Source organism: Zymoseptoria tritici, chromosome 7 (genome assembly GCF_000219625.1).
Source record: "Zymoseptoria tritici IPO323 chromosome 7, whole genome shotgun sequence".
Lineage (NCBI taxonomy): Eukaryota > Fungi > Ascomycota > Dothideomycetes > Mycosphaerellales > Mycosphaerellaceae > Zymoseptoria > Zymoseptoria tritici.
The window spans coordinates 1,058,012-1,070,343 of record NC_018212.1 but is presented as its reverse complement, the minus strand read 5'-3'; the positions used below and the strand labels follow the sequence as shown (position 1 = coordinate 1,070,343).

Sequence of the window (12,332 nt, the reverse complement as noted above, 5' to 3'; positions counted from 1 at the left end):
ACGTTGCAAAATGTCCTACCAGTCCAATCAAGATATACCGCCGCCACCGTACTCCTCCTCCCTACCACCCGTCATCACTCCCAAACTCTCCTCCACACCACGCTCATGCCGCGAATACCTCTTCCTCCGCGGCAACGGCCTGACCACAAAACCCAAACTCCGCCTCGTAGACAGCAACACCTCACACGTCCTCGACGCCTCCATCCACCGCACAAAACCCTCCACCATCAAAATCCACCTCGACGCATCCATCAAATCTCCCTGTCTCGGCGCCCTCATCTTCCCAGCCACGCACAACGACTTCCAAATCCACACCGCCGACCCCCATCACGCCACCTCTTCCTCTCCGAACCCCAACTCCCTCATCCAAGTCAAAGCCCGCATTGGACAACCTCATCCGGCGACATATTCCTTTACTTTACCGGCTACGCCTTCCACCCGAGCACGACGTCTGGTTTGGACGATGCGCAAGTCTAGTTCCCCGAAACCGGTGAATGTGAGCTATACCCTCACCGAGGAGTCGACGAATGAAGTCCTCGCTTACTGGACGACGGTGCAAGGGGAGAAGTACTCCGCCATGCTGAGGTGGTATGTTCCCGCGATGAGCGAGAGGGAGGAGATGTTGGTCATGTTGTCGTTTCTGGGATGTTTGACGAGACTGCAGTTGAAAGGGAAGGAAGGGTTTGAGAACGGGAATGGGCTGGCGCGGTGGAGTGGGATGTGGTTCATGGCCGTGTTGGGGACGGCGGCGGTGGCGTGAGGCGGTAGAACGGCGGGATGTGCCATGCATCTTTGGAGTGACAGGTTGCATTCGCCAGGAATTTGAAGTTGTGATTGTAGCATACACGTGTATCCCGCACACTCTCGCGACGATACGCACTCCGACGCAACAACGATGGTGGAATGGATCACTCAATGATAGGACTCGGATACGATCTACATGCTCTTAACGACGACCATAGCTTTGCCACATCAACACATCCTTCCCGGCACAACACTACCGACTCATTCCTGGGAACCCTGCGTCATCCCAAGCCTCTTCAGACACCGTCCTCGGCTCAGCCGGTGCAGATGGTGGCGTAACGGGCTGTCCGCTCCTCGACGGAGCCGGCAATCGATACCTCGTCTCCGGCGCCGAAGTGTTGAACCCTCCACCCATGCCACCTTCAACCTCCTCTTCATCCTCCTCATCATCCTCCCGATCGTCATTGACTTCATCCTGATTATGCTGCTCCGTGAACGACAGCTCTCCTTCCAGCAACGTCTCGTCCGGATCCATTTCCTCCTCATCGTCGGACGCGGCATCACGTTCTTGGTCGGCGGCGAGTTCGTCCTCGCCCATGGTTTGGTCGCCTTGTTCGATGAACGTCGTTTCGTCGCCGACGTCGTCTTCATCTGCAGATGGGCTGAGTCCAGTCTGGTCGAGAGGAGCGAGCGCGTCTTCGCCGTCTTTTTCTTGCCCGATGAGGGGGTTTTGGTCGGTGGTTGGTGAGACCATGACGGCGGCAGGTGGAGCTGATTGTTGAGGTGGAGGAGTCGGTCGAGGAAATGCCGGGCTGAGATTCTGATCGCCGCAGAGTTCTCCGTTGTCAAGGAGGATTGTGGCGCGTGGAGGTGTCGGCAAGACGATGCCGCCGTGGTCGGCCGTAGGGGTTGTTGGCAAGGTTGCTGAGGGCGGACCGTCCTCGATGTCCGTGTCCATCGTGCCATTTTCGAACAGATCTGAAGGAACGCCGTCGTTGTCGTCACTGACCCACAAGTCGTCGGACTGATCGGCTGGAGAGTCGTCAGCTTCGGTTTGCGGCGCAGGAGGGATCTGATCTTGAGTCGCACCTTGATTCTCGACCTGTGATTCCTGAGGCTGCTGGCTTTGAGGCAGGGCTTGGGTCGTCATATTTGCAGAACTTTGTCTGCCATCGGTGGCAAGGTTGCTTTCAGATGCGGGCGCATTGTTCTCGACACTTGCTTCAGGGGCTGCGGGCATGGCTTGCATCATACCGCCAGTAACCATATCGGCACCCTGAGGTGTCGGAGACGTCAGTTCGGCATTGCGTTGTCTCTCCCGCTCCTGAGCGCGGAGCTGTAGCCTCTCGGCCGTGTTGATGCCGGCTGCCATCATATTCCTCTCTCCAGAATCGAGCTCCTCTGGTGCTACGTAGGCATTTGAACGATCGGGCGAAGCCAAGGGCATTCCCGCAAATATCCAAGGCTCGACCAATTGCTGAGCGGTGAATCGGAGAGTCTGGCCCAGCTCCACTCCCGCGAAATTGAGAAGGACATCTAGCTGCGCGATGTCAGGGTTGATCTGCCTCAAAGTAGCCAGCTCCGCCTCTAGTCGGATCCGTTGGATCCGACATTCGAGGACATTGACGTCTGGTAGAGGGACAGTTGCAGCGAACTGGCGTGCGAGTGCCACACGTGCTCCCGCTTCGACAAGTTCAAAGCATCTGAGAAAGGCCTCAATGGTTCTACTATCGAGGTGGCCCTGGACGGCGAGGTTGATCAGCTCAATTCCACGTCGGAGGAACCGAGCGTTATCGAAAGGTTGTTTGCCCGTGCGGGTGATGGTCAAACCAAGCGCTATGGCCCAGGCATTGACGACTGTATGAATGCCGCACTCCCAGTTATCCCGTTGTCGCATGGCTTGCGCATGCGGTGCATCTCCCCCAGGGATGTTTGTGCCGTGACGATCCCATCCGAATGCGATCAAGTTGCCCCTTGCCCGGTCCACGAAGACAGCGAGCTGATTTTCAGCATACATGTTAGCACTGTCGTAATGGCGAAGGGTAAAATTGCCTTGAGCGCCAACGACAGGCTGCACCACAAACAGTGTTGTATGGTGTTCATCAATCTTGGGATTCTTCTTGTTGTACCGTTCCTCGGTGAACGGTATCAGAGCGGTGTTGCCGGCACGGACCATACCATTTGCACTTCCCATGAGTTCCTCGTTTCCACTGTTGTTCATGAACATATCAAACCGCGCTAGCGCGAATTGTACCCCGGAACCATTGACCGAGATCGCTTCAGTGACTGCATAGATGGCCCTCATGACAGTCTCGTCTCTCAATCTCTCCCACCACCTAGCGGGATCAACAGCAGCGATGCTTGGTGGATTGCGCTGTGCCTGGTCATGCCAATCTTGCAGGCGTCTTGCAAGATCGTCACAGGGATCGCCGGACGTTTGAGCTGGCGCTTGGTCCTGAGCTGGCTCCTTCCCTTTTGTGCCAGGCTTCGGCGCTTGGGTAGCTCCGTTCGAATTGTTCCCATTTCCCTCCAGAGGTGGTTTGCCATTCGAATTGCTCACACCTCCGTTGGGCTCAACACCCCCCGAAGGCGCATTGTCGTTGGCCTCAGGAGTTCTCGCAGGCTTGCTGCTCCCGCTCGACTCTTCCGCGGTGTTTGTGATGCTTGTCGGCGTAGTCAGCTCCTTCGGAATTGGCTTGGAGCCTGGAACTGTCGCGATCGATGTCGTCGGTGTGGTGCCCGAGCTCGCATCATCAGGTTGAGTAACAGCTGAGACTGGTCTTTCGGAAGTTGGCTGAGGAGCTGTCGTCGTCTGTTCGGTAGGAGCTGATGGCGCGGCATGCTCAGGATCTTTCGGTCCTTCTCCGTCTTCAGAAGAATCATCATCCTCCGCTCCTCCAGTTTCCTCGCCCGTCTTGGGAGGTTTACCTTTGGGACCCTTCGCGGGACCCTTCGCGGGGCCCTTCTTTGAGGTACCCTTCGTGACCTTCGTGACCTTGGTGGGACCCTTCGTGGTACCTTTCGTGGTAGTCTTCGTGATACCTTTCTTGGGAGGCTTTTTCAGAACCGGTTCCTTCGTGACAGGCGTCTTCGTAACAGGATCTTTCTCTGGACCAGGATTGCGCTTGGGTCTCTTGTTAGGCCTGCCTTCGTCCGCATCATTGCCATCTGGAGCTCTTTTCGAATCTGGTCGAATCCCATTCTCCTCCCACGCCCTCCTTTGCTCCCTAGCTTCATCCGGAAAAGTTGGGAATACTGGCGAGGCACCATTTCGGACCTGACTGCGAGTTTTCCGGTTCGTCTTGCCCAAGTTCTTGCCCAAGTTCAATCCCGGTGCCTTCTTGCCATCTGCCTGCTTCTTCTTGCTGTTGTCTTTCTTGGGAGCCTTGCCATCTGCCTGCTTCTTCTTATCGTCGTCCGTTTTCTTTCTTGGAGCCATGTTGATCAATTGGGTTGTGGCTATTGATGCTGATCTCCTTGGGACGTCTTGTGATGCAAGACTTCGCAAGAATTCTGCAGAGGAGCAGAGGAGCGTTGGATCCAATGCTTTTCAAGACAATCATGCTGTACTGCATGCGGGCCATTGCAGCTCTTTGTCTGGACATCAGCCGGAAAGGGTTCGCCGTGTGTGAAAACGCATCAGGCTGGCTTTGTCGTTTGCTTCCCATTGCGTTTCGAAAGAAATGATTATTGAAGTCGACAGTCCTGCATCCGGCGACGTCAGCGAAGTCCAAAAAATTGATCACAGGAATTCGGAACAATGGTATTGTGATCGTGGAATGCAACTCGGCGAGAAATGCTCAAAAAGGACAATCCACGATTTTCGGGTCTGGCAATACGTCAACATATCATGAAGTCGCGACACTCGCAGGATGACCCGACGGAAAACAATCGATGGTGCCATTTTGTTGCCTTCTCCCCAATGCATGCCTACGCCTGTCGTCCCACCGATCCTGTATTTGAAGAAGGGTATCATCCATCCCAATGCACTGTCGTTATGTCATGCCAAAATGCAAATGCAAAAAACCAGACCGAAACGCCGTTTTCCATCACTTGACGCCGAATTTCATGCTATCGTTAGTGGTGATTGCCACTATCGTGATTTGCTTCTTCTCTCCTTTGTCGTAGGCACCTCCTCCTCGCTGCGATTGCGTGGACTTAAGCTCAGTCGATGTTCCTTTCCGCGGAATACATGCATGCCAACATCCGTCGCGGCGTCGGCGTACCCTTGACCGGGAATGCCGGGTAGCTGCAGTCGCATGCTTCCCTCCTCGATCAAGCCGGCGTTCTTCATGAGGTCGAAGAAAGCTGCCTCGCTGTCATGCCTGGTCTTGGTCGAGACGACGATCACAGCTTTTGGTGATCGGACGATGAGATTGCAGAGCATGCCGACCAGAGGCTCGAGTGTGTCGGTGTTGTATGTGCATTCCGAGACGATGATGAGATCATTCTTCCGATTTTGTAGTCGCTCGGGCAGCGGATCGAACCAATCCAACGGCTCAAATCGCACCTTCGAGCCCATGGCTGGGTTCATACGAGCGATATTGGCTTCCACCAACTCCGTGACTTCAGCAAGATCGGTAAGTACGACATCGCAGTCAGGAATGGCCTGAGCAACACTGATTCCGACCGTGCCACATCCACAACCCAGCTCAATGACGTTCGTTCGTCTGTACGTAGCAGAGAGGAGTATGTATTCCAGCAGTGGCAATGTGCTTTGATCTCCTCCGGATATTGTCTGATCGATGTGCTGCGCCAAAGCCTGGCTGCCGTCCCAGAGATGTCTTGCGATGCTGTCACCCGCATCCTCGAGAAGACACAGTGATCGTTCAGCGCAGGATGTGAATCGTCTTTCCACTCGCCAACCCGACTCGAACTGTCCTTTCGTGGGGTTTAATGTCCCACTCCAGACATCTGAGATAGGCGGCAGGAAACCAGAGTCTCTAGGCGGGTTTCTCACTCCAACATGTACGCACGCCGGCCACTCGATATCCTGTCGTGAAAGGTCGAACACGATGGCGGCCGAACGCGCGCTTTTTGTCCACTCCACCTTCTTCCTCAGGTATATTTCTCCATCGTCTTCCGCTGACCGTATTGTCGCGACCAGTTCGAGCGCGTCGGGGTAGAAAGTCTCTCCCAAATCGGTGGTCACAGTCACCACGGCCTTGAGGAGTATGACCGCTCGATCGACTTGCACTTTGGGCGTCTTGAGGAAGCGAACTACAGAACGATTGTCAGCTCAATGTTTCGTATGTGATGCGTACCAGATATCCTGCTTACTGTAATGCATAGTTGAGTTCAGGACTCACGCGCCGTCTTTTTCAGCCTCTCAATCTCCAGCTCGGCAAGCCACGGAGCAAGTTGTTGTAAGAGAAGCGAATGGAGGGGTGCGCGAAGACACAGTGCTGGCAGCTCATTAGGTTTACTGGTGCAGGTCTTCTTTCCAAGTATCTTGTGCTGAGCCAGCCGTTCTCACCGACCGCTCAGCCGTCCGCGTCGACTTTCCGTCGGCCTAGAAGGCTATAGGGGGGCGTGGCACGACGTGATCTTTCGTTCCGCACGATCCTGGATTTTGCGGGCATCGGTGTTGCTCGAATGTGGGTGTGTGATCGGAGGAATAAATTATTGGGAAGGTCGAGGTCCAGACCGACCGAGACACGACGATCTCTGAATCAACACGATCGGGCCGAGTGCCGACAGTCTCCACGAATCCTTCCTCAGGGTCGAGACTCAACGATCTACACTGCTTGGACTGTATCAGGAAGTAGCAACGGCGAAGTCAGATCTTGAGGCGGCGCGTTCAATATCCGAAGGTCTTTTCACGCGTGGAATGGGCAAGCTACTTGGTTGAAAATCGGAACGCCCGCCCTTGAAATCCCGCCTAAATCGTTCCGCTTTTCAACCAAGGCAGGGGAATGGCTTCGATCTCAGGCTTGCGTTCGATCTTCTACATTGCCTGCAGTGTACCGGCATGACGAAGTGGCTTTGGTATGGAGGACAACAACGGCATGGAACGGCAGCAATGCGACCATTACGCGAGGACGACTCTTCATACAGAACACTCGTTACACGATGCAACATCGGACCAGTACAGCTATTATCGCCGCCACTATGGCATATAGCACGCAGCGATACCACTCATGATACACCTTCGAGAGCATCGTAGCACCATGTGTACGTCCACTGTTACGCTCAGCCATCTCCAATTGCATTTCCTCAATCGTCCTCCGAACTCCACGATCTCGTCGATTCAGTATCTCGATCTTCCCATTCCCGGAATGCATTGAGATGCACATGGTTGCTGAGTGTGGGCCGTTGCTGAACGCATCGACGTGGACTTCGTCATTGACATGCTTGCTCATTGTTCGCAAGAAAGGACCGTACCTCGCCAGGCAGTCTTCCTTCCTGCCGATAATGTTGAACAGGTATCTGCTGTAGAGGTACTCTGCTGCTTCGAGATGTAGTTGCCGGCACGTTCGAAGCAGAGCTGTCGGGATCGCTTGATCGGGTGTGATTGAAGTCAAGGTACGGCGGGTGGCCTGGATGTACATTTGGCTTCCACGTGGTTCGAAGAGTTCCCGATAAATGGCGAAGCGGATGTCATATGGCATTGCGAGGAGTGCCATTGTCGTCTGGGGCACTGATTGATTTTGCGACGGATTTTGGTTTGGAGGATGCGAGAGAGAGAGAGCTGCGCGTCGCAAATAAGAAACGGTCGGAACAACTTGAATTAAAAGCCACGTACGTTCGTTCCTCCTCTGAACAACTTGCTGTCCTCAATTTGTTGTGGCCGAAAGCTTGACGAAGACAGCTCCATAGAGATGAAACAACACTCGTCGTAAACTCAATCTCCCGAATGCAATACAAAAAGTACAAGGCCTGGTCTCTAATGGACTGTGTACCGAAGATCTCATTCTTTTGCCACCACTGATTTTGGATCACGCTGGATCAACTGCCCCTTGTGCAGTTCCATACTGCCTCTCGCACCCTCCCGAACAAACAAAAACGAAATCCTGCCGTCGACCACAGTCCGATAATTGACCGTGCTGCGATCGTTTGAAGTAGACACAGTAGCGAGCATGTCACGACAGCGCTGGTTCCGCTGGGAGCTTAGTGAGGACAATTTTTCTTGTCGGAAGGAAAGAAGCACTGATTGTATTCATAACGGTTAGTCTCCTGCCCGGACTACAACAACAAAGCTCAGAAGTCTGAAGGCACGTACACAGTGACATCTGAGGTTGTCAAAATGTCCATGTTGTTGACAGAACGGTCGGTTTGCGCAGGCGAGATTGTTCTCATTGTTGTCTGGCACGGCATCGGGCGCTGGCGCAGCAGACGCGCAGAGAGCGAGGAGAAGGGTCGAGGCGAGGATGGAGATCTTCATGGTTGATGATGATGACGACTGTGTTGCGGCCTGGAGTTGGATGTGGACTTTTGGTTCCTGGTGGCGTGAAGGGCGATTTTGATGTGGGTGAGGTCCTCTCGGCGATTTGGTTGATTATAATAAGCAGAGGCTCTTCCTTGGACACCTGCGGGAATCTGACGTGACTGCTCACTTGGGATGATGTAAATGATGTTTACCAGGGTACTGGCCGGGGACGGCGCGGCCAGCAAGTGCTCAGATCTCCTGGTCCATGGGTCCACTGGGATGGAAGCAGCGCATGAACATCAGCCTGGGTCGAACACAACATGACGCCGGCTTGCTGCGGCGCTTCTCATCGGTCAGCAGAAGCCGGCTGGTTGACACGCAAGGACGTTTGAATAATCTCCGATCATGTTCATCGTTCAAGGACTGGCGGCGATTCACAGCGCACACTCAAATCCGCATCGGGGAACACGAGGTACAGGTGCTGTCTTTTGATTGATGCATGAATTGATGCGGACACACGGTTTCTTGCTATTTCTTGAATTTTCTTCTGCGGTGGGGTTTTTCGTCTTGTACAGCACCGCATGAAAGCTTATAGCACCAATGCCTTTAGCACCAGGCCTCCATCGCCCGGACAGGATATTCATGTATGTATATTATTATTCCCCTTTGCAGATGCGGCCGAAGGAGACAGATATGCACCTACTAGGGTAGGGATCAGACGGACGCTATACAATCTCATGTTTTCAAGGATCTCACCAATCGAATCCACGCTTCCGACCTAGCATATCTTCGTAATAACAGGGAGGACGACCGCACGACGAAGTCACTCTTACGCCAAGATTGGACCGATCTACCTGCAAAGGGATGCACGATGTGAACTCACAGCGTGAGAACTCATTGTTGAGGTGTCCGGTCTGGTCAAGCAGGGGCCTTCGAGGCCCTCGATTGGTTTGGCCTCCTTGTGAATTGACCTCTGAACTCAGGTCGGGCTCGGACGTTGAGCACCTGGGGCCGCGGTCAAGGTCAAGTTATAGCTCATTCCATCTGACTTCGCTGGGGCCCTGGGTATCCTGTGCAGCGTGGAACATTGCGGAGGGTGTCAACAGGCCTGAAAGCTCTGGCCAGGTTCGTGAGCGGCATTCCGCAATTAATGTCTCAGGCGAAGAGCAGTTGGGCCTCTGCAAGAGTATCCCCTGACGTTCGACTTGGGCCCGGTGAAGTATGCATTCCGATGATCGCTTCAGGAACACTGAGGGGTAATAGAAGAGAGAGTCTGGAGTTTCCACCTAAAGCGAGCCTGAAAATCGTGCGTCAGGCGTTGAGGTAGGCGATGTTGGCACTGACAAGGCAGAGTAATGTGTAGGAGAATCGATGGCTTCGTTGGATTGTCGTAGAGCCTGGCGGCGTGAGTACCGTCAGGTGCCATATCCGGAGATTCGACAACGTGATGATATGGGCTCATCGCAGCGTCTCCTCGTATGCGGCTGCGCCCTGATTGTCGGGGCGATCGACGTGGAATTCAACCCGTACGACCCCTGGATTACAAGCAAGAACCAACTCTTGCCCATTGAGCTAGATACCGACATTTCCGAGCCATTCATCAAGTTCACACTGTCAATACTTGTCCGGGGAGAGCAGTGACATTGTCTCCTGAAGCCAGCGCTTGAGTTCCCGTATGCAGGATAGGGCAGACTGTAAGGTAGGGCATCTCCGCCTTGCTCGAACGGGACCCCGGCGAGGATATTTTCGTAGAATGGCCCCTGTATTCAGAATCCCCGCTCGAAGAGGCGGTTTTCCGCACAGTGCACTTCAAGGCGAATGGTTCATCAGGGAAGGGCTGTCTGCCAGTGCCATGAGCTTTAATCCAGTTCGCGGGCTTGCTATGATCCTAGCAATGTCGAGGTGACTCCTTTCCGCATCCTGTGCGACGATCCGATGGAAAAGTCTCCATCTCGTAGACCATGGTGGGAAACCCCAAACGTGGCACCATGCTTCGGGCACAGTCACACGGGTGGTATTGTCTAGAATGAGCCTTTGCCAGTGATTTCCTCACGTCGCATCGAGGCCGCACCGCCATCGTGGAGGAGATCTCACAGGAAAATCTCGCAAGTGATATAGATTCGTCCTTCATTCTCGCATCGATGATCCCTGTTTCATTCTCCAGCGTGTCCAATAAGTTATGGCGATAATGCGTGTGAGGTCGATGTACAACGAGAGTGGACTTCCCTCTGTCGCCGATGTCGCCGGGGCCAGGCTTTCCAGCTACGAAACCTCACTTGCCTTGTTGTGCACGACGATCGACGCGACCACTCCTACTTCCATCTCAAAGATGCGACGCATTCAAGATAGCGACACAAATACGCGCTCTCCGCTCCCAGCAGCAGGTTACATACGCTTGGATAACCTGCAGATTCCCAGCGATGTACGAGAACTTCGAAGGCTCTCCACGAATACGGGAGAAAGAGCAGAACAACATATTGCGTCACAGGAAGGAGAGAAATGATCCCAAAGACCCAGCGGGATACCTTGCCTAAGGTAAGGGCGAAGCAAACAACAATCAGAGCGGAGTTTCTGGATATCTCGAGAGCACGCAGGCGGAGGCCAGCCAACGAAAACCATAACACATTATTGCGAGAGAGCTGTTGGAACGTTTCATTCTCCGTGCTCGCCTTTATCGCAGTCTTTGTGGCAATACTGGACAGAGTCCGTTGCTCGCAGACTTGAGAAAGCAATGGATGCGACACGAATGATGTGACAATCCTGTGATGACAGCTGGAACGTTCTATACTCACCAAGATGTCGCGGTAGCAGTACGAGTCGCGTGCGCCTCCAGAAGCGTCCTGCAGTGCTCTTTTTGTCTGACATGAGCTTGCCCAAGGCGCTTGATCCTTCCAAATGCCAGCCGCAAACCACATGAACTCCTTCCATCGGCGGCCTAGCGTGACTTCAGTCGTTCTAGTTGGACCTTTGAGATACGTTAAGATCGATTCATCTCTCATGATCTGGCGAGTGAATACCAGCGCTACAAGAGCTGCATGGAATCCAGATTCCCCAGATCTACGGCAAGTGTTTAAGTAACCATTTCCTTTCCTTCCAGATCACTCTCTGCAGAAGCTTCCTCGTGAACCCGAATGACGACTGCCCAAAGTTCTCACGTCAACAAAACAGAGCAAAATCTCGCTTACCGAACGTCCCCTTCTGTGTATTCGCGTCTGCTTCGACGCACTTTCAAAACACTCTCATCAACGACACCAACGACCATACAAACACAACGAATCATGGCGCCTCCAAAGTCCAACTTCCTGCAGAAGGTCCGCAAGCAACAGAAGGAGAGAAGAAATCTCGCTGGCGTCCGCCCAGAATCCGCGTTTGCTGCGCTCACGGCGAAGAACAGAGAAGTGGCGCGGAGAGGGAACGCGGCGGGTGGAATGGCCCCTCTTCCAGTGACAGCTGACAATAACATGGCTCCGGTGATTCCCAACCTTGCCATTCCGACGAGAGCATTCAATGTGCTAACGTGCCAACACCCCAACCGCATCGTGACGGAGACGGAGAACGAAGACGAAGGTGATGGCACCGCTCCGCCCACCTACCAAGATAACACCGTCTCGGTCGATAGTGTGGTCGACCGTGTCCCTCCCAGCGCCCCCAGCATCATCACTTCGACTGTCGCCCGCGAAGGACACCCTGCTGGAATCCGCTACGATAGCGCACAGCCGGCCTCCCCCCAGCCCATCACACACCCGGCCGCCAAAGGCCCTGTCGAACCGACCACCCGGCTCGTCATTGCTCGAGTTCCAGTCGTCGTTTTGCTGAGGTTCAAGAATCTCCTGACCGATGAGATTGTCAAGCACGGTGTTCATTTCAAGCTGTTGGAGGTCCAGATCGAGCCGGGACTCGAGACCAAGCGCCAGGTCGATGCGCGCTTCGACAGTGTTGAAGATGCAGCTACGGTGAAGGCTGCGCTTGATGGAGAGATGGTCGACTTCATCAAGTTGGCAACCGAGTTTGTGGAGGGCGACGCCAAAGACGATTGCGTGGACGATTGAGGAGGAAAGCAGTGTCAGTTTACAGCTCAAACTTCGAGGAGGAGGATTGAACGGGCGGCGAAATGTTTGAAACGCGACGACTGCTTGCATTGCAACAGCTCGTTCATGCTCTCAGCGAGTTCTCATTGAGTCTGCTGTATTGGTCGTCGCAGGTAATTCGTTTCCTGTAA

At 54.0% G+C, this 12,332-nt stretch overlaps 3 protein-coding genes across 3 annotated transcripts; 1 reads left to right on the top strand and 2 right to left on the bottom strand.

Annotated features, from left to right (window-relative positions):
- Positions 1-540: 540 nt before the first annotated feature.
- On the bottom strand, positions 541-4,183 carry MYCGRDRAFT_94456 (uncharacterized protein; the record flags this gene model as incomplete). The annotated part of the gene is made up of 2 exons (XM_003850650.1): positions 541-790; positions 1,122-4,183. 2 exons carry the CDS (start codon positions 4,181-4,183, stop codon positions 541-543), a joined length of 3,312 nt encoding a protein of 1,103 aa, XP_003850698.1.
- Positions 4,184-4,837: 654 nt separating this feature from the next.
- Positions 4,838-6,314, bottom strand: MYCGRDRAFT_73972 (uncharacterized protein; the record flags this gene model as incomplete). The annotated part of the gene is made up of 2 exons (XM_003850649.1): positions 4,838-5,964; positions 6,025-6,314. The coding sequence occupies 2 exons, from the start codon at positions 6,032-6,034 to the stop codon at positions 4,838-4,840; spliced, it is 1,137 nt and encodes a 378-aa protein (XP_003850697.1).
- Positions 6,315-11,391: 5,077 nt separating this feature from the next.
- Positions 11,392-12,162, top strand: MYCGRDRAFT_94454 (uncharacterized protein; the record flags this gene model as incomplete). The annotated part of the gene is made up of 1 exon (XM_003851117.1): positions 11,392-12,162. One exon carries the CDS (start codon positions 11,392-11,394, stop codon positions 12,160-12,162), a length of 771 nt encoding a protein of 256 aa, XP_003851165.1.
- Between the last annotated feature and the right edge of the window lie 170 nt (positions 12,163-12,332).